General features: G+C 44.9%; 2 protein-coding genes across 9 annotated transcripts in view; one reads left to right on the top strand and one right to left on the bottom strand.

Annotated features, from left to right (window-relative positions):
• The window catches only part of SLC31A2 (solute carrier family 31 member 2), a 989,995-nt gene that overhangs the window by 298,135 nt on the left and 669,345 nt on the right, over positions 1 to 22,515 (top strand). The window lies entirely within an intron of this gene.
• CACNA1B (calcium voltage-gated channel subunit alpha1 B) overlaps positions 1 to 22,515 on the bottom strand; it is a 327,353-nt gene that overhangs the window by 19,655 nt on the left and 285,183 nt on the right. For 7 of the 8 annotated variants that reach the window (XM_077922132.1, XM_077922131.1, XM_077922130.1 and 4 more), the window contains 3 exons: positions 18,744 to 18,894; positions 16,906 to 17,033; positions 8,768 to 8,864 (listed from right to left, as the gene is read on the bottom strand). In XM_077922132.1, coding sequence (XP_077778258.1) covers positions 8,768 to 8,864; positions 16,906 to 17,033; positions 18,744 to 18,894 — 376 coding nt within the window. The remainder of the gene's footprint in view (positions 1 to 8,767; positions 8,865 to 16,905; positions 17,034 to 18,743; positions 18,895 to 22,515) is intronic. The other variant, XM_077922134.1, reaches the window with a different exon arrangement.

The following is a 22,515-nucleotide window of genomic DNA, read 5'->3' on the forward strand; positions in this document are numbered from 1 at the left end:
ATTGAAATATGCTTTTGCATATTATGTTTTTGTTTTGCTATGTTATTATGAAGTCGTTTTTGTAGTGTTTGTTTGAAATGCATCCCTGTTTATTGTAAGCTGCTTGGAGCATGATTTCTTTTTTTGTGTGCAAAAGCAGCATACAAATAAAATGAATGTATGAATGAATTCTGAGCTTCACTTATGTATTGGAAACTCTCAGCTATAACCTAAATCTGTCTTTCTATACCTTAAAACCATCACACCCTGCATTTCCCTCCATGGACAGAGTGACCAGCTCTTCTTTCTGTGTTTTAGTACTTCAAAAATGTCAGCATGGCAGCATTTTAAAAAAAATAATAATCTTTGGCCTAATAACATACAAAGAGTCCTGCAGGATCAAGCCAAAGACCCATCTTAGACCAGCTTTCTGCTTTCACAGCCGCCAGCTAGATGCCTCTGGGAAGACCATGAACAGGACTCTTCCCTGCTTGTTGTTTCCATCAACTGGTATCAAGAGACATACCTATTTTCTACATCTACTATTGGAGATAGTATCATGGCTAGCAGCCATCAATAGTCTTATCATTCTTGCCATACAGGGTGCTTTTATGCAAGGTTTTATAGTCAATACCCCCCAACTCGAATCCTGGGAATTGTACATTGCCCAGGGCTTTCTGGGGATATGGAATAACTATTGAACAGAGGAGACTATTGCATTGGGGTGGGTGGTGAACTGCCCTCAAGCAGCCCCCAAATGCCTGCCTCTTTCCTTCCCTCCCATCTCTGATGCCCTCTCACATCTCTGCCTCCCAAAGGCTTGCACAGCTGTTTGTTTCAGCAGCCCTGGCTACAAGCTCCCCAGGTGAAGGATGCCTTTGAGGCTAGCCAGGGGGTGGGGCAGTGGGAGGAGGCACCTCTCTTTTGGAGGGGCAGCTCAGAGACCAGGGGTAGCAGCTCCAGCTGCCCAGAGGACTCCCAAGGAGAGGGGAGAAGAAAGAAGGCTGAGAGAACAATCCATAAGGGAGAGGGTTTGAAAGGGGGTGAGGGGCTGCCAGTTCTTCAGGCAAGAGGTGACTTAACTGGGCTCCTGAGCCCCACAGGGGTGCAACAGAAAGAATGTAGTTGGTCAAGGGAGCCGTGGACTCAGAAAGGTTGAAAACCTCTACATGAAACCATTGATAAACTATTGCCTGTACAAAGCATGTCCTCAAAGGTGCTATCTGGAAAGTAGCGAACTGACAGTGAGCTCTTGGGGAATAATTGCTGACAGAGAGGAAACAAGGCATGAAATGAGTGATAGTACTTCAGGAATAGCAGCCACCTCCTTAGTCCATGAGAAACACACCTAGGTGCCAAAGCAATTCAAAACATGCTGGCTTGAATGCAAAGTAGTGCTAAATCTCTTGTAGTGCTAAGGATTTACATTTGTGCAACAGAACTTCCCCTGTGTGCCCCCTAAACCTGAACTGGGATTTCCCTTACCCCTTGGAGCACATTTAGAGAGTGCATAGGGTGGGTCTGGGAAAAGAAGAGAAAGTTCCATTGCATTAATGGAACGAGGGCATCAGATACCACCTGTTAAATTCCAATTAAGCTCCCTCCAACACAGATCTAATTTGCCACCCACTTTTTGCTGTCGTCAGCACAGAAAATGTTAGCAGCAGAATCCTACCTTCTTCAATGCAGCCCCATGGTCCAAACTTACTCAGACAGTCCCATTGAATCCATTGCAGTGAGTGACAGGGAAAAAGAAAGGGAAAAAGATGCTTGGAAGTGAAAGAAAAGCCTCTGTGTGTGTGTGTGTGTGTGTGTGTGTGTGTGTGTGTGTGTGTGTGTGTTTCTCCCAGGAGAGCTGTATCCTAAACCAGTTGGGGGGCTTGGAAATGAGCATCAATTAGCCAGAAGGAAGCCTATACTCCCCCCAAACCTCAGAAGACCTGGTTTTTGTGTTGTTAGTAATCTGAGGTTGTTATTCAAATCCATGCAATTCCTGCCTGTGAATTTATCTACACTTACTTTTTGCCCTGCTCTGGCACTGTGGGTTAAACCACAGAGCCTAGGACTTGCCATTCAGAAGGCCAGCGGTTCAAATCCCTGCAACGGGGTGAGCTCCCATTGCTTGGTCCCTGCTCCTGCCAACCTAGCAGTTCGAAAGCACGTCAAAGTGCAAGTAGATAAATAGGTACCGCTCTGGCGGGAAGGTAAATGGTGTTTCCTTGTGCTCCTCTGGTTCGCCAGAAGCCACTTAGTCATGCTGGCCACATGACCCAGAAGCTGTGCGCCGGCTCCCTCGACCAATAAAGCGAGATGAGCACTGCAAACCCAGAGTCGGTCACGACTGGACCTAATGGTCAGGGATCCCTTTACCTTTACCTTTCCAGGCACAAGTTTGTGCTTTAAAGCTCTGGGTCCAAGCACTTGTTTTATTTGCCCCAGAGCTTTCCTCACAAAAACCCAGTCTTTAAAGCTGAAGTGCAACAAACAGAATTTTCAGCAGATTGTTGCTTGGACATGGAGCTTAAAAGTGGGGACCATGCCTGGAAAGTACAGAGGAAAGGTAAGTGTGGATAAGCCCTGCAAGAATGAGGAACTGCCGCATGTTTCACCCCATTGCCAGATTTTGTTTCTTATGGTAACTCACAAAAAGGAATGAAGGATGTGATCTAGGGAATCTTCTGCAACAGTTTTCTCTCTGTGTGTGATCAGAGCATTTTCTAAGATGGTTCAGATGGCAGTCAATGGAGCCCCAAACCTATAGCTGAAGTAGAAGCTGCTTTGCTTACATATTGGGCTTTGGAAGGCAAGCAGGACAGAGGCTAACAAGTCAAGCTTCTTAAGTGCTCACTGTATATGTTTCCTCCTTGGTGTTTTTTCATCCATCCTTTATGACAGAGGAAGGAAATCATTCAGAGTGTAACCAAACCGCACACGAGAGAGAAAACTTTGTTCCAGTTAATGTTGCGAGCAAGGGTCACACTGAGTTTCTCTGCTAAGGGAACTGACTATTAAATGTGCATAAACTACTTGAAAGGGGTGGGGAAACATCCAGGTCTGTTCTCTCAAACCACACAAGACAAGAAATCTGGTTACACCTGCAAGCATCTTGTGGCTTAAAACCTGTAGCTCTCCAAATGTTTCATTGGGCTCCAACTCCCATCATTCCTAAGCACTGGCCATGCTAGCAGGGGCTGATGAAAACTGAGAGACCATCTCTGCCATAAAATAAGGTAAGCCACAAGGTCTGGTGTGAAATATTCCACCCCTTTCTGTGTCTGTTCAGCTTTTATTAAAATAGAAGTAAGTTACCAGCCCTCTTACTGAAGATATAAGGAGAAGTGTGCAGGCAATAGTCAACCCAATGGATCACTAACAAACTTCTCACATCAATTCCGGGGTCCAGGTAAATGAAGGACAGTCTAGCTCCCCCATTTTATGTTTCCTGTCACTCCACATTCCATGACTTCTGAGGAATTTCAGTCATCATTGGGCTTGTGCTTGATGGTGGTGTTTGCAGATGTGCCGTCTTAGGATGTTTTCCTTTATTTTTCCTTTACTTCTGAAAGCCTTAGGGTTCCTCAAGCATGCTGATACCTCCATCATTGTTCCTCAGTGACCCCATTTTAGCTCTGGCGAACATGTAAGTTGCAGAAATCTTGCTCCTGCTTCTAATGGGATTCTCCAACATCCCTATCCCAGAACCCCTTTCATGCCTTTTCCTGTACACATGGATGTTGCGTGGAGCGTGCGGCATAAGCCCACCCTCTTCTTAATGCAGTCAATACAGATTCTAATTTTAAAAATGGAACTATGCTACAGTGAGAAAGAGCACCCCCTTTGGGAAGCCCCAGCACATCTCTGGGATGCAGCTCTCCTGTTACACCATAGAACAAAGCTGTAAAGATATTACCGCATGCACACCAAGGCAAGCAAGATAAAGTGTCATGCATGACGACTCTGCAGGGATTGGCTCTTGCCAGATGTCGCGAGAATATACAAGCACAGAGAGGGATGGGGCAACAGAAGGAGGTATAAAGGGGGAGATTGTAGCTCTTAAAAAGGTCCTAGAAGAGAAAAGACCACCTAGGCATAGGAATGTGGTTGCTATAGAAAAAGATAGGGAGGAACCAGGATGGGGGAGACAAAACTCTGGATTGCAGCGTACTAGGTTTACTCAGCACAGACCCATTGAAATTTATGGGCCTAAATTAGCCATGCTTCTTCATTTCAACTGGTCTACTCTGAGTAAGGCTAACACTGACTATAAACTTCTGTGCTTGCTATCAAGGGATGGCTATTTGCACCTGCCTCACTTCATCCTCCAGCCCCAACAGCCTTTATAAGACAACAGTTTCCCACAGAAATCTGGGCCAAGGCGTATAGGATGGGTGGGGTACTGGTAGGTGCTACTGTTATTAGCTTTGGACCTACTTTTGGATCCAAAGTCTTGGGTATTTCTACTTGAACTTTTGGTGAGATTTATACTTGCTTTATGCTCACTTACATTTTAATGCAGGCTAAATGCATTGATTTTGTGTATTATTTTGCAGTGCTATACTTTTAAGAATTACGTTCATTATGGTACTACTGTATTTTGACAGGGTTGGTGAACCACTTTTGAGCACAGTTGTATCCTTTTTGACTCCACAGGCCAGATCTTTATCCGAATTAATCTTGTAGGACAAAATTGACAGGAGGGTATGGTTGCCCACCTGTCAGTCATCTGATTTCACTTTGAATGAACACTGTGTAGTGCTTTAAAGGGCCTGAGGCTTCAAGATTACTACCAATCAGCCAATGAGCAGGACAGCTGAACTCTACGTTCTGCAAGTATCCGCTGCACATGTTCTATTGGGACCTTGCTCATTCAGCTGATTCAGCAGGGTTTCAAATCGGGCCCATGAAACCATTTCCCCCAAACTCCGCCTGCTGACAGTGACATGACTGCCAATGCACAGCCAGAAACCTTAAAGGGCTCTGAGCTTTCAAGGCCATTTACATTACTCTGCTCCTTAGTGTTGTGGCCCCAGGGTCTAACAATACTCAGAAGAGGGTGAAGTCTAGGCTGCTCTATGTAGGTGCTGTTTTCTGCCATCACCCTCCTGCAGCATCTCCATCTTCCCAATCTCTCAGAAGTCAATGGATGCAAAATTGTGCAAGGGTTGATTGAAAAAGAAGAGTCAACGTCCCCTAGGGAAGCAGGACAAACTGCAATTGACAGCCTACATAAGCTGTAGCTCCCTGCTGAGACAACGTCCTGCTATAGCTACAATACAGCCAGTGGGGCCCACTGGGAGCTGTCCATGGTCCTGGATTCACTGACTTCTGTTAAAGATTCATTAAGATTTTGCCTGACTTGACCTGAGTGTTTCTCCCAGAAGAAATTCAGCTTTCACTGCACCTGCTTCTCCTGTGAGCCTAAAGCCCTGAACAGGGTACAGGTTTTATGAGCCTCTCAATAGTATGATGTACTTAGATAGTGGCCATGGTAAGAAGGAGTTACTGAATGAATGCAACTGGCATCCCAGGCAACTGAATCTTGCTTATCCTGTGTTCATCAATGTAAATTCATCAGTGTCTTGCTTGCCTTCTCACTGCGTTCTTGCCTGCAAAATTGAGAGGCAAGAAACTATCATACAACTGAGCACAATCCACTTTCTGATTGATTAAATCCTTGTCTGGAGCAAATTATAATGCATTAGTGAGTTCACTGAGCTCAAGTGAGCCAATGATTCTATAGCATTTATTTCTTAAGAGTGTATTTAAGGAAGCTTTTAAGGTGTCACCTATGTTTAATTTACTCTCTCCTTCAGAACCACCTCTTCTAATTAGCAACGAGTTAATTAAGTTAAAACTCTACACTGATCCTTATCCAGAAATGTAAAATATTGGTCAGTCTGTTAAAATAGAATGCTTGGTCATATATTTTTTAAGCTTCTATGCATTTTGGTTTATTATATAATTGCATTCAGATTTGCATAAATTTATTTTATATTATTTTATATTAATATTTATTAAAAGAGGGGCAATTGTAATTTATTATTATTATTTTAAAATTGTATACTGCCCTATACCCACAGGTATCAGGGTGGTTCACGACATAAAAACACAATATAAAAATACAAAATACATAATAAAAACAAAATAAAAATTACAACCCAGTAATCCCCCCTGCCCAACACATTTTAAAATGGCATTAGATGTCAATCAGCCAGAGGCTTGGTCAAAGATGGACTTTGCATTTTAAGATTGTTTTTGTTGCATATAGTTGTATTTGGAGCTAAGTTTTATTTGTGTTACCTTGTGTTGCTTCCATAATGTTAACCTTTTGTTTTGTGATGGTCTGATGACTAAATACAAATAAACAAACCTGATCTGATCTGAATAGACTGTTGCAGAAAGGCAATGCAAAAGTTTGCAGCTGTTTTGTTAACATGGGAATCTCTTACTCTGCTTGCACTGGAACAAAGGTGAATCACTGTTTCTGTAGTTACTGGAGGATTGTTTTACATCCATACTCTCTAGGAACAAATTTTCTCTGCAGGAAATAATTTCCCTTCTACAAAGAGGATCATGTTCATTTAAGACAAAGATCCCCTTCTGTTTGGACTTAGGTCCTGCAGGGGAAGCGGTAGCAATTAACAGAGTTTATTCCAGTCAAATCAGGACCCTGGGCAGCTCCCAGTAGGTCTTCCTAGATGAGCTGTAGAATATGTTGTCCCAGCAAAGAGCCAGACACCTGAAGGTTTAAGAAGGTTTGCAGCACTTTTCTTTTTAGTGGCTCAATCCCCTGCAAGAACTATCTACAATCCTTAAAGGATTTGTAGCTGAATCTTCAGTTCCATGCACCTGTGTATTTGAGGAGTTGGAGAGGCTGCAGGGATGTCACTCCCAGAGTTTGATGGGTGAACCGCATCCTCAGGCAGGTACAATGTAGAATGGGTGTACCAGGGTTGAACACATCTACTGCTTTGACTTGAACATATTAATACAGAAAGTAGTGCCATGGAAAATCAGTTCTCAATCTACATAGCAGGGGTAGATGATCAAGTAATCTCCATATGTTTTGGACTACAACTCCAGAGACCATGCTGTCTTGGGCTGATGGAAATGGTAGCCCAACACACCTAGAGGACACAGCTTGTCTATCCCTGCATTCCAGATGCAGTGCTTTTCCCTTGCATTCTGAAGTGGTACAGTCCTAGGAGAACTGTATCACATGCTTTTTCTGAAGAAACATGTTGGCTTTCAGTGAACATAGATCTGGAGGCAATGCATCCTAAGGATTTGTTAAGTCTAAGCGCATGTTGCCATGAAGACAGCCTTGTTTGGGAATAATTGGTCTCTTACTTGGTGCAGACGGAAAAGGAAGGGGAAAGGTAGAATCCGAAAAATGAACCAGGATATAAATATATTTATGGACAGGTAGAAACTCAGCTAGCTAGAAAGGTGTAATGGGCACCACAGCTGTAATGACTTAGTCAGAGATGCGGAATGTTTCAAACTAGAACAGGGGTGTCAAACTCAAATGGATTTAAATGGCTTCATTTCTTAACCCACAGGAGCCCGGAGACTCACCCATAAATTCCCCTTCCCATAAAATATTAAATTTACATTCTCTCTCCCTCCTTGCCATCTTGCATAAGAGGCACCAATAGAGGTGGACTTCCAGGTCTCTTAAAGGGAAGGTGACAGATTGATAGGAGAACACTGAGTCAAACCATGGGAACATAGGAAGCTGCCTTGTACTAAGTGAGACCACTGGTTCAGATAACTCATTATTATCTACACTGAACTGGCAGCTACTCTCTAGAGTTTCAAGCTTGGCGTCTCTCCCAGCCCTACCTGGAGACACAGTGGATTGAACATGGGGCTTTCTGCATGCAAGGCAAATGCACTAACACTGGTCCATCTAGCTCAGAATTTTCTATCCTGATTGGCAATGAGTCTACAGAATTTCAGAGGGGAGTCTGTCTCAGACCTACCTGGAGGTGCCAGGGAGTGAACCTGGGATGTTCTTTATTGAAGAGAGATATCCTACCAATAAGCTACGGCCCCTCCACCAGTAACTCTTTGGTGAGGCATGAACCCCTTTTAAATATTCAGCCTTCAAGTACTTGGATTTGAGTACACAAACTCTCCAAAGCCCCTACCTGAACTCTGCATGCCTATGGGGGGTACTTGGAATCTGCCTGCTGCTTGAAGCCAAAGGACCAAGTAGGAATTCTAATTATAGGACCCTACGGGCACAGCTCCACATTTCTGAAAGCCATGTGATGGCAGTGGAGGTTGCCCAATTAAGGCGAGTGAGGCAGTGCCACCACTAAGCTCAATCTGCCCTCAGATGGCCTCCACCTACCTGCCTTCTTAATTACAATCAGCCCAAGGGGTGGCTATTACTGCCAACTTCTACCTCCTCAGTCACAGTTTTGCCCTTGTAGAATTCAGCAAAGAGGAGTATGGGGGAAAGGCCACAATTAGTTGGCTATGCCTATTATTGACTCTGGTTCCACCAGCCATCTTCTCTGTCTCCACCTGCCACTGATCTCACTGCCTTCCACCCTACCAGTCCCAATTAGCACCAGCCTCTGCTGCCAGTGTGTTTCCTGTCCCAGTAGCCTCTTTGTTGTACAGCTGCTATGGGCTGGGCCATGTGTTGGACACCCCTGAACTAGGGAGATTATGAAGCATCTGAAATAGCTTAGAAGACACCACAAATACTACAGGAAATGGAGGTAGTTCAGCCTTAGCAACAACAGAACAGATGGCACTGCTTGTCTGGTCTAACCTTATAGGCAACGCGAGCTGGGCATTTCTTTCCCAGTCCAAGTGGTGGGGACATGTGTCTCAGCATCTCATACATGTCCGTGTAACTGATACGCCCACTTGGAACCAGAGAGATAGAAAGAGAGGGGGAGAGAGAGAAAGAAGCAGAAGCCAGAAGATGGGGAGGGAATCACAGGTGGGGGAAGAACCAAGTTAGAGCCAAGTGTCAAACAGAGGGGAGGGGGACCAGGGATGAAGTGGAAAGCAGACAAGAGAGCAAGAGAGAAGGAGAGAGATCTGATTAATTAGATTGTTTTCAGGGAGTAGAAACAAAACAAAGGGAGGTTAATAACAAAGAGGAGGGTTAAATCAGATGGTTTCTTTTCCAATTTCATCTCTTTGAGCTGGGGTAGCCAACCTGGTGCCCTCTAGCCATTGTCAGACTACAGCTGCCATCAGCTGCAGCCAGCATGGCCAATGGGTAGGCACATTGGGAGTTGGAGTCCAGCATCAGCTGGAGAGCACCACCTTGGCTATCCCTGTCACTGAGCATCTCTCTTTCCATGTGCTCGTCGTCTTCTCTTTTTTCTTTTTTCTTTTTAAAAAAAGAGGTTCAAATCCCTGCGGTAGCAGTACAGAATGATTGAGTGTGGACAAAAGCAGGTGGGAAGGAAAGAGGTTTGAAACCATGGGTGGGAGGGCGAGCATTCCCATATATTCTCAAACAGGTGGTTGTGCAGGTGTCAAGGGGCTGTACTCATCATGCCAAGGAGAAGCGATACACAGCATTATGGAACAGTCAGACATGGCTTTAATAAAATGGTTCTCCTTTCCTGGGCAGGCTTTTGTTGCTTAGATTGGAAGCGAGGCTAATAATGGGTAAAATGGAGGCAAAAATAAGGAAGATCTCCACTTTCAATAACACAAGGCTGGCATCAGAGTTCAGTGGGCCCTTGGCATAGTGACAACAATGCCCCCACCTCCCAATGTCCCTGCCAACCAAGGCAGGGACCAGCACTGCTTGTGATGGTAGATGCCACATGGTTTCTCAGCCAGCGCGCCTTGGGCAACAACTGCACTCCTCACCTTCCACTGGATCCCCAGACTTTTTCCAGCCCTGTCTAGACTATAGAGCCAAGAAACAGATTTCAGAGATTGATAGGCCAGGACATTACATTTGGGGACACATAAATGGACAAGCAGGGACGCGGGTGGCGCTGTGGTCTAAACCAGAGAGCCTAGGGCTTGCCGATCAGAAGGTCGGTGGTTCAAATTCCTGTAACGGGGTGAGCTCCCATTGTTCAGTCCCAGCTCCTGCCCACCTAGCAGTTCAAAAGCACGTCAAAGTGCAAGTAGATAAATAGGTACCGCTCCGGCGGGAAGGTAAACGGCGTTTCCATGCACTGCTCTGGTTTCACCAGATGTGGCTTAGTCATGCTGGTCACATGGCCCGGAAGCTGTACGCCGGCTCCCTCGGCCAATAAAGCGAGATGAGCACTTCAACTCCAGAGTCATCTGCGACTGGACTTAATGGTCAGGGGTCCCTCTACCTTTACCTAAATGGACAAGCAGCCTGCTTGGAGGAGAACTTGGATTGCCTTTTTGTTCAAAAGCAACTCTGTCATCCATCACTGAAAACCATTTAGGGCCCTAGCAGGGAGGATGGTGAATGGTTGGGTTGAGCTGGTGAGGGACCCAGCCGAGGGACCCTCAGTCGGTGCCTGACCTAGCTGACCCCTGGCACCAAGTCTTGTACCTCCATGTCAGCAGCTGTGGTCAGACCAAGGCAGAATAGGGTGGTACTATGGCTTCCCTTGATCTGGACACTATACTTCTGTTGATGCAGCCTAGGAATAGCATTAGCTTTTTTTTTTTTTTTTTTTTTTTTTTTGCTGCAGCATCACACTGTTGACTCATGTTAAACTTGTGGTCCACTATGACTCCTAGATTCTTTTCACATGTACTGCTAGTAAGCCAGGTGTCCCCCATCCTATATTTGTGCATCTGGTTATTCCTGCCTAAGTATAGACCCATACCTTGGTCCCTATTGATATTCATTTTGTTACTTTTGGCCCTTGAATCTGTCAAAGTTATCTTGAATCCACATTCTATATGCTAGCCCAGCTTGGCACCATCTGTAAATTTGATGAGCACCTCCTCAATCAATTAACTCAAAACTTTTGGAATGGGGTAGGCTGCCCCCAACTCCTCCCACCCCTGTTCTGGAGAAGGGAACCTTTTCAAAGCTGACTGTCTCATAAAGCTGCCCATGTCCAGGCAAGTGTGCATCATTGTGTGTCAGGAGAGATGCTAGATTGGAAAGGGTAAGATCAAAGGGTGGGGGTGGGGGCTTGTCAATCATTCTTGTTCAGGCAAAGGGGTTAGTTCAGTCCAGTTTATTCTTCTTTTTCTTTGCCTTTGCAATTCAGGTTTGTTTGTTTTTTTATCAAATTAAAGGTTCAAATTCAAGGCAAACAAATAGAGGAGAAATATACTGGAAGGGTTTCCCCCCGCTGAAATGCCAAACCTTGTATGCCACCCTGTGAGGGCATTTCCTTCCTAAGCCCAGAGGTGGAGCAATAGCTCGCAACAAACTGTACATCTCCTTATAATGTATCCGGCAACTGGAAAGGAAAAAAAATCATGAGTTATGACCAAAGGGGGGGGGGAATATATGGAGGAGAGATGGCTCCATTCCAGAGCTTCCTGACGTCACCCCTCCCCCCCCAAAAAAAATAGAAGAAAGAATGGGAGAGTCGTGTTCAATTTCAGAGTCTCCAGATTTCCTTTACAACAAGCTGTGGAGGGAAATATTTCAGCAGCAGTGGAAGATAGACATAGGACTGCACGATGCCATCCACTCAGAAGCAGCCCTATTGAATTCACCCAATCCCTAGAAGAATTTAAAAAACATCCTCAGTTGTAAATTAATTATTAAAACAATAAAGGGAAAATGTGTTGGTTTTTTTAATGAATACAAAAAAGGCACACTGGAACAGAGCAAGCTGCCTTGTACTGAGTCAGGCCACTGGTCCATCTTGCGCAGTGTTGCCTACTCTGGCTGGCAGCTGCTCTCCAGGACTGCAGATAGGGATCTCTCTCAGCCCTACCTGGAGATGTCAGGGATGGAACCCAGCTTCTTCTGCAAGCAAAGCAAATGCACTACTACTGAGCAATGGCCCTTCAAACTGCCTGAGGCACAGGAAAGAGTCAATCATGACAGGTAAATCAGGAACTGTAGCTTTGTTTTCCATGCCTGCAGGTTTTGCAGTTCACTTCCATGGTGGTTGTGTTCTGCCTCCACTGTCAGGGGCAGTTTGCTTCTGAATGCCTGCTGTTGGGAATCAAAAGGGTGCTGTTGCACTCATGTTCTACTTGGGGCTTATTATTTGGGCATCTGGTGGGTCTCTGTGAGAACACAATGATGGACAAGATTGGCCTGATCCATCAGCCAGGCTAATCTGGTGTTCTTATGGCTTAAACCAGTTAACAAAACATGAAAATGGAGTGATGTGAATGTTAAAGGTAAAGGTAAAGGTACCCCTGCCCGTACGGGCCAGTCTTGACATACTCTAGGGTTGTGCGCCCATCTCACTCAAGAGGCCGGGGGCCAGCGCTGTCCGGAGACACTTCCGGGTCACGTGGCCAGCGTGACAAGCTGCATCTGGCGAGCCAGCGCAACACACGGAAACGCCGTTTACCTTTCCGCCAGTAAGCGGTCCCTATTTATCTACTTGCACCCGGGGGTGCTTTCGAACTGCTAGGTTGGCAGGCGCTGGGACCGAACGACAGGAGCGCACCCCGCCGCGGGGATTCGAACCGCCGACCTTTCGATCGGCAAGTCCTAGGCACTGAGGCTTTTACCCACAGCGCCACCCGCGTCCCTTTTGATGTGAATGTTAGGGAAGTGCAAAAAAAAAAAGAGTCCCTGAGTTGTCAAAAAACTGACTTGCTAGGATAGAGGTGGGGAACCTCTGACCCTCCAAAAAAAAAAAAAAATTGACTACAATTCGCATCAACCTCAGTCAGCATGGGTAATAATCTGAGATGGTAGGAGTTGAAGTTTGGCAACATCTGTGGGTTCCCCATCTCTACAGCAAGAAATTGTAGTGAAGACTAACATTCAGAAGGTGGCATCCAACAGGGCTCATATTCCATTATTGAGAAGCTGGAAAGTAACTGTCATAAGCAAGAGCAACTCTTGGAATCACAGCAGCGTGGATTTGGATGGGGTCTTTGGGGGTCATCTAGTTCACGCTCCCTGCCCAATAATGCAGGATCTGCAATGCAAGGTGAAGCTGTATTAACCCTGACAGATGACCATCCAGCCTCTGCTGAACCTCCATCTCATGCCTGGGACTACTTTTGTATGTCTGTTGCTGTTTGGTTATATAACAGTGGGACTCCGACCCTGAAGACTGGAAATAAAAGGAATAATGTGGTGTCTCTGGACTGTACCACGGCATTGTACAGGTGGGAGTTCATATGGCGGTGTGCATATCAGGGTAATGGAAGGATATGGTGTGTGGGTGGGTGGGTGTGTGCACGCATGCACGCACGCACGCCCATGCAGTCAGGTGAGCCTCTACCTCCAATTTGAAATGGTATAGTCCAAGCACAGAACTCTTATGATTCCAAGGGTTGTTTGGGGGAGGCAGTGTAGTTTGAAATCTGTTTATAATTATGGTCAAAAGTCCTCATATGATACTGTCTGCATGGAAATGAACTGCAAAACACCCAATAATGGGAGCATCGAATGCTAGCCCTACTCAGAGGAAACCCACTGACATTAATAAACTTGAGTAGCTTAGGTCTATTAATTTCGGTGGATCTACTCAAAGTCGTTGGATACAACCTAGTGGATTTTATACAATGCTAGTCCGACTCAGAGTAGACCCATTGAAATAAATGAACCTAAGTGGCCCTTGCCCACTAATTTCAGTGGGTCTATTGAGTACAATTAACATTGGCTACAACTCATAATCATTCCATCTGTGGATTGGGTTATCACCTGTGAGATGGATGGGCAACTTCCCATGCCAGCTCAATAACCATCCCAATTCACCTGGCAGCTGAGAAGATAATCAGCATGCATTTCTTTTCTTTTTTTAAAGAAAAGGGGGGGGGGGATATATCCTTTAATACTAGACATCTCCAACCTGATGCCCTCCAGAGGTTTTGGACTACAATTCCCATCGGCCATAGTCAGCATGACTGGCAGTTGGGGATGATGAAAGTCATCATTCAGAATATCTGGAAGGGGCCCAGTAATATTCTGAAAGGGGGGAGGGGGAGAAGCAGAGGGGAGGGGAGAGAGAGACAAGGAGGGAGGGAGAGAACCCAAGTAATAGCCTTATATTCTTCTCAGAACAGAACAAGTTCAAATACAGTTCTTTTAAGTCCAGAAACTGACAACCGGAAGATGGCATTATTAAAAGATCAAAATGTTATTAGATCAACCCACCTGACACAGAAAACATTTAAAGTAGAGGCAAAAAGGCATTTCATCACATTTCTAGAAATCATAAGCATCTTTCCTAAACATCATTAGCTTGATTTCTCTTTGTTTTATTTCTTAAGTTTCTTTCCACATCAGCAGAAAGGAAGTTTGTGGATCTATGCATTGCTGTTATTCTCCCTGGTCCCATAAAATTGACTTCCCATGTCTACTTACCTCTCCATTGATTTCCACCTGTGAGTGGAGTCAGACAACCATATTATTCATGTGATCATTGCAAGTAGTGCACCCTTGCAATTAACAACTCACCTGGGAGATGACCTGGAATTCTATCCAGAGGGAGTGAGCAGGCTGGTGGAGGAAGGAGAGACTGCCTTGACCCCTGCTTGCCAATTTCATTGGCTGCTATGCTAGACCCAGAGGAAGTGGTTAGCACCCTCCCACACTGAGCACAGAAATGTAGCAATCTTCCTTTCCTCCATCAGTCCACTTCGTAGAAGACACATCCTGGCTACCAGGGAGGGGACTTCTGGGTGGTGGCAATGAAGCCTACGAGCCTCTTAGATAGGGATGAACTTACCGGTCAATTTAAGTTTCCCTCTCATTTTTCTAATTAAAATTTGTTTTGCATTTCCGCAGCATCTATCAATTATTTAGTTCTATTTTATTTTAAATCCTCCAAAAATTCATCAGCATTATAGTGCTAATTTTCTTACTAAACTCATTTTTGTCTGCAGTTTTGGCTATTACATGCATTTTTGCAAGTAATGTTCCCTAACATAATGCATATTGTATGTTTTATTCACCAATATATGCATTTTCATGCACACTTTACTGTAATATGTACATTTTCGTGACACGTTGTTTGGTTGGGAAACTGCATTGCAAAATTCAGAGAACTGCAATTTTTGGAAGAAGAGCTGTTTTGGTCCACGTGTTGCTTCAAGAGCTGCAAATTTGGTAGTTTCTTATGAAGATACAAATTAAATTGAATTCCTCCCCCAGCCCTATTATTAGGTTTGGATAAATATGCTGACTTGTAACTTCTGGGGCCTGATTTACAAGACTAAATTAGCAGGCAAAGAGTTTGTTGCATTTTAAATATTTAATTGCATCAATATTCTCATTGACATAGGTCAAGTTATCATCAGTACTCAAATTATTGGGGTAGGGAGATAGAGATGCCCTTAATGAAATCCACAAACTAATCTGCTGGTGCCTTCATTTTCAGTCCTGCCCACTGCAGTCCTGCCCTCTAAGATGGTTAGTTAAGGCAGCCTTTAAAAAAAGGAACATAGGAAGAGCCCAGCAGCACATCCAGTCCATCATTCTGTTCTCATAGTGACCAACCAGCTGCCCCAATGGGAAGCCCATCATCAGCACCCGAGTGCAACAATGCTCTTCCTATCTGCATATGGCATTCAGAAGCATTAAAAGAGTGTTATGCTCATCCTCCCCCCATAATTTGAGCACTTCTTTTAATCTCTGAAAATGTCAGTGGCAAGAGGACTGAGGGGGTGAGATGATTAATGGGTGAACTCGAAATGCACAGATTACCCTGATGTGTGAGAATAGATAAATTTATCAAAATGCTGCTGTGATTATTAATACTCAGCATGGATTTCTCAAAAATAAGTCATGCCCAACCAATCTCATTTTTTTTTGAGGAAATTACAAGCTTGGTGGATCAAGGGGATGCTGTGGACATAGTGTATCTTGATTTCAGTAAGACATTTGACAAAGTCCCTCATGATATTCTTGAAAGGAAGCTGGTAAGATGAAGGAATTAAGGAGATGTTCATCAATTTTGCAGATGACACCAAAGTGGGAGCAGTAGTTAATGCCACAAAAGGCAAAATCAGAGTTCAAAATGATCTTAATGGCTTAGAGAACTGGGCGCAAGCTAACAAAATGAATTTCAGTACAGACAAAGATGAGGTTCTGCACTTAGGCAGGAAGAACCAGAAGCACAAATATACGATAGGGGACATCTGGCTTACTAGTGAAAAGGATCTAGGGGTCTTGGTGGACCACAAGATTAACATGAGTCAACAGTTTGATGCAGCAGCAAAGAAAGCTAATGCTATTCAAGGCTGCACCAACAGAAGTATGGTGTCCAGATCAAGGGAAGTAATAGTACCACTTTGTTCTACCTTGGTCAGATGACACTGTGTGGAATACTGTGTCCAGCTTTCGGTACCACAATTTAGGAAGGATGTGGACAAGCTGGAATGTGTGCAGAGGAGGCCAACTAAGATGATCAAGGGTCTGGAAGTCTAACCTTATGAAGAACGGTAGAAGGAGCTGGGTATGTTTAGCTTGGAAAAGAGGAGACTGGGAGGAGATATGATAGCCATCTTCAAATATCTTAAGGGCTGTCACATGGAAGAGGGAACAAATTTTCTCTTGCTCTGGAGGGTAGGACTTGAACCAATGGCTTCAAGTTACAAGAAAGGAGATTCTGACTAAACATACAGAAAAACTTTCTGACAGTAAGAGCAGTTTGACAGTGGAACAGTCTCCCTCAGGAGGTTGTGGACTCTTCTTCCTTGGAGGTTTTTAAGCAGAAGTTGGATGGTCATCTGTCATGGATGCCTTAGGTGAGATTCCTGTATTGCTGGGGATTGGACTAGATGACCCATAGGTCACTTCCAACTCTACTATTCTATTATTTTAAGGTGCGCTTGCAAGAGCATACGTACCAGGCTGCAGGGTCGTACTCAGCCCAGACGCGGATAAACTCATCAAGGTGGTGGGGTCCTAGGATGGAAGAGTCTCGTGTCAAGTACTCAAAGTTGTCCATAATTACAGCCACAAACAGGTTCAACATCTGCAAAGGGGAAGGTGAGGGAGATGAAATTGGGGGTGGGAAGGAGGAAAGACATTAGCTTCTCTTATTAAGGAATCAATGCAAAAACAAAAGGATAACTCAAAAAGGAAGAGGAGTATAAATAAACTAGTGTTGTTGTTGAAGAGAAAAAGGCAGAGTCTGAAGTGTCAAATGCAGAAATCTGTGGACACATTCGCTCATACACTGAAAATGCTATATCACTTTAAACAGTCATGACTCATCCCAATTTTTTTTTGGGGGGGGGGCTGTAGTTTGCTAGCAGTGCTGAGAGTTCTAAGGAGGCCCCAATTCCCCTCACAGAGCTACAATTCGCCGAGTTCCCCAGGGAAAGGGGAGCTGAAATTGTAGGGAATAGGGGCGTTCTAACACCCTTAACAAACTACAATTCCCAGTATTCTTTGGGGGAACCATGACTTTTAAAAGTGGTTCCATAGTGTTTTGAATGTATGGTGTGAATGTGTCCCATGTCTCCTTTCCATGCCTTTCTCACGCTTTTGCCCAACTGGGAAGCATCCTTGAACACATCCTTGAATATTGCTAAGCCCCCTTGCTTGCTTGCTTGCTTGCCTGGATGGAGAGAGAGAGATATGAGGTGTGTACACATAGCAACCACTGAGTTTGTGTGGCTGGAATACAACCTACTGGTGGGTGGAAAGGTTGTCCTGTCCATTGCTGCACCCACTTCTTGCCTCTGACCCTCCCCGCCACTAGCGTGCGACTCTGGCTGATAAAGGTTGTCCCTCTTCTGAGCTACAGTGAAAAGGGGGTTTATCCATTTCCTTGTCCGTATTGTTCTATGGCTTTGCTGAATTCTGCTCTACATCCTGCCCAGAGCCACGCTGGGAACATTTTACTGCCTGACGAAATAACCGCCACCTCCCACTCCATGAACAAAAGCCAGCCAGACTGGTCATTGAATGTTACTTCAATATTGCCAATGGGTCATCCTCCTCCACTCAGCCTAAGGACAGTAGGCTAGTTTAAGTGGCAGGGAGCTGCTTGAATGATACACACAACACTATTCTCTAGCAATTCACCACTGGTAACTGCCTCCCAACATGTTGGAACATTATGCAACTGTCACCACACTCTGCCTAACGGTAGGGCTGGCTACAATATAACTCCTCTCAAATTTCAGTTTAACTAGGAGAATTGCATTTAAAAAAAAAAATCATTCCAGAATTGGAGCATGTGCAGAGTGCTGCAGCTTTCATGGTGATAGGACACTGCAAAAAAGAAGAAGGTGTTTTGATATGATAGCATGTCTGTCTGGCTGCATTGAAACATTCCTTAATCAGTGATACTACCTGCACATTGGTGAAACATTGCACAGAAAGAAACTAGATAGTTTCTTTGTGGTGTGCTTTTTCACCAATATGGCAGAGTGTCACTGATTAAAGGATGCAGTGATGCAGCCAGTGCTTTTCTTCTAGAAAAATAGGTACCACCACTCACCATGAAGTTGTTAATGTAAGTGCCACACTTTTAAAAAAACAAGAAAAAGAGTACTGGGTACCATAGAATATCCCCCAGAAAAAAAAACAAACCACTACATATAACCATAAATACTTATTTACCCTGGCTTTTGATACTTAAAATGCCTATCTCTGAGGGGCTGAGGACCTTGAACGTGGAGGGTAGTTGCAGCACAGGGATGGGCAAGCAAGACAAGCGGAATGACCAACTCACCAGAAAGGAGCAGAGGAAGATGAAGGAGACAAAGTAAAAGTAGGCAAAGTCACTGCCGCACTCATTTTTGCCAAGGTTGGAGAGCTTATCGCAGGCTTGGTTGCTGAGACATGCAAGCATGATTTCATGCCAAGCTTCCCCAGTGGCGCTCCTGAAAGCAGAAAAAAGAAGTTGTCTTATTGAACTAAAAAGAAGAGTACAAAATTATGCATAGGGTGAAGAAGGGAATAGAGAAAACATTTCCTCTTCTTGCAAAGCACTACAACTCATGGACGCCTGATGAAGCTGAATATTGGGAGATTCAGGACAGGCAAAGGATGCAGAGTTAAAGTATGGAACTTGCTCCTGCAGGAGGCAGTGGTGGTCACCAACCTGGATGGCTTTAACAGAGGATTAGGCAGATTCATGGAGTGTTAAATGGCCACTAAACTCAATGGCTATGGTCTACCTTCACTGATGACAGTAGTAATGATTTTGAATACCAATTGATGGCAACTACAAAATGGGAGGATGCTATTGAGCTCTGGTTCTGCTTTCGGACAGCCCATAGCAGTGGCGTAGCGTGGGGGTGCAGGGGGGGCCGGCCGCACTGGGCGCAACATATGGGGGTTAGGGTTAGGTGGTGCAAATCCACGGGTTAGGGGGCGCAAATTACTTGCCTTGCCCCGGGTGCTGACAACCCACGCTATGCCACTGGCCCATAGGCATATGCTAGGACACTGTGAGAACAGGATGCTGGGCTAGGTGGGCCAATGGCCTGATCCAGCAGATCTCTTATGGTTGCTTATTGGCCTTGCACATGTATTGCACGAGTAAGCCATCTGCCTGTGGTGTACCTTAACATTTTTTAGTGGGTGGCAAAGAATGTGCAAGAGGAAGTAATCTCAGTAGAACTAGAGAAAGCAACAGTCACATCTACAATAGCTCCCTCACTGTATAGTATATCAAAAGGGTTGGGAACCTTTTTCAGCCCAAGGGTGGTACTTCTTTGGCGGAGGGGAACTTCCTGGAAATGCATGCAAGTGGTGGGTGGGACAAGAGGCAAAAGTGGGTGGAGCTATCAATGCGATTCTTAGCTTTTTACAGAAGGCTACATTTTACCTACATAGAAGTTAGAGGTTCCCCAACACATACACACACACACACACACACAGAGAGAGAGAGAGAGAGAGAGAGAGAGAGAGAGACTCCTCTACCCCTCCATCCTCCATCCAGGAAGCAAAAAGCATTATCATAGTTCAAAAACACATTCCAGCTGTGAAGGAGAGCTGGCGAAGGGTGTGGTATGGCCTAGAAAGAGACTTGAGGTCCTGTCAGCGAGGCATGGAGAGCCACATAAGTCATGACATAAGGACCACACAAGTGAGCTCCCCCAGACCTGATCTGCTATAGGCTTTTTCCCTAACTTTGGCCCATACAGGTGTTTTGCTCATGTGTTAAAACCTACACACAAGCAGAGAGAGCAAAGATGTGTGTGTTAGGTTCTGCTGTGCCCCGGTTGTCCACCAAGTGGGGCAGAAGTAAGGAGTTCTTGAAGTGATAGAGCCCACCCCCACTTCTACAGTTTAGAAGCCTGCATAATTGGGTTCTAAATCACCCAGGGGAGTGTCATGGGTACAGTGTGCTCCCTTTGTTAGACCTTTACCCTCTAATGTTGTTTTTAGTGCTGTGACTTGCCCTGGGACTTCCTGTTGGAGGCTGGGAAATAGATAGATGATGATGATATAGATAGATAGATGATAGATAGATAGATAGATAGATAGATAGATAGATAGATAGATGATAGATAGATAGATGATAGACAGATAGATAGAACACAGAGACAGATTGCTTGAACTGGACTTTTCTGTCAAAGAGACCTGTGTTTTCTGTCATATCGGGGAGTGGGGGAGAGAAATTAGATCTCACAAGCTTAGAGGCAAAGCACCTAATCTCTTTATGGAAAATAAAAGACCCAATTAAATTAAGTTAGGATTTGTGCACATAAAGGATTTGTGTTCATTAACAGTTTGAATACCACAGGATTAATGCCAGGTAATGCTGAAGTATTAATGAACACAAGCTGTCTGATGTAAACAATTAAGTTTGCATTAACTTCTGCTTGGGAGGAATTGAAAGATGCAGAGGGCAGGTAGAGGCAAGGGCCTCTGCAGCTTTTATCAACATAAACTGAGCATGGGAACAGATTATGCTAACACCCATCACCCTCCCAGCTAAACAATTGGATATTTGCATACATAATCATTTAAGGACGCTTTCATGTCATGTGTGACATTTTTAGAATCAGCAAAATATCAAACCAGAGGTGGGGAAATTTAGTCTGTCTGTGGGCCACATTCCCTTATGGGGAACCTTTCAGGGGCCACATGCTAATTGTGGGCAGGGCCTTCTTTACCCAAATTTTTGCATGCTTCCAAATCTTTTTGTTTCCTTGTGCTTACCCCTCCCCTCCAGCTTCTGTGGCTTTAATATCTGGCTGATTTGAATCTTTCAATTGGTTGGTAATCATTTTTAATGGATGTTTGTCAGGAGTGCTGGAGTCCCAGCAAGGGGCTGAGAGGTAAGATGTAAGTATTTACATAAACATATGGTCAGGAGCCAGCTCTGCAGCTGCCAGTGAGATTCTTCAGCCAATTGGAAAGAAACATCCACCTTCTAGCAGTACTGAGGAAAGCATGCAGCTGAAAAATAGAGAAGGAGCTGTCTGCATTTCCCCAGAGAGTCCCTAACTGAGGGCTTATCACTTACCTTTCCTCCGTGCTTCCCAAGCATGGTCCACATTTTAAAGCTCTGTCTGAACCCATGAAAACCTACTCTTTAAACTGAATTGCTGCAAACAGTAATCCACGGAAAACCCAAATTGACATGTGCTCCAATTCAGTGGTGAAGAACGAGGTGTTTTTTCAGGGAAAGCTCCAGGGCAAAAAGAGAAAAGAAAAAGAAAAGGTGCTTGGAGATGGAGCTTTAACGTATGGACCTGTGCCTGCAAAATGTGGATAAGCCCTAAGAGCGAATGGAAGCAGGCAGAGGTCCTACCTCTGAGGATGGGGAAGCCAGAAAGGTGGAGGATGGAGATACTATGAGAAAACGAGACTGGGAGGAAGGAAAGCAGTGAACTGAAGATGTGGACAGAGGGGAAGCCAGGGAGTTCCAGGGAGTTGAGAAGGTATTCCACAAGGCAGGGAACCTATGCTGAAGGAAGGCCAGGGGAGGAAATAAAGCATACAGACATAAATACACCAGAAGAACCTGCTGGATCAGGCCAATGGGCCATCTATCACCCTGTTTTCACAGTGGACAACCAGATACCCCGGTGGGAAACCCACAAGAAGGAACTGAGCACAAGAACATTCTGCCCTCCTGGGGTTTCCAGCAACTGGTATTCAGAAGCATTACTGCCTCTGATTATGGAGGCAACACACAACCGTCATGGATAAAGGTAAAGGGACCCCTGACCATTAGGTCCAGTCGTGGCCAACTCGGGGGTTGCGGCGCTCATCTCGCTCTATAGGCCGAGGGAGCCAGTGTACAACTTCTGGGTCATGTGGCCAGCATGACTAAGCCGCTTCTGGAGAACCAGAGCAGTGCACGGAAATGCCATTTACCTTCCCGCTGGTACCAATTTATCTACTTGCACTTTGACGTGCTTTCAAACTGCTAGGTTGGCAGGAGCCATCATGGATAGTAGTCATGAATAGTACTCTCCTCCATGAATTTGTCTAATCCTCTCTTAAAGCCATCCAAGCTGGTGACTACCACTGACTCCTGTGGG

Source organism: Podarcis muralis, chromosome Z, assembly GCF_964188315.1.
Source record: "Podarcis muralis chromosome Z, rPodMur119.hap1.1, whole genome shotgun sequence".
NCBI classification, from domain to species: domain Eukaryota; kingdom Metazoa; phylum Chordata; class Lepidosauria; order Squamata; family Lacertidae; genus Podarcis; species Podarcis muralis.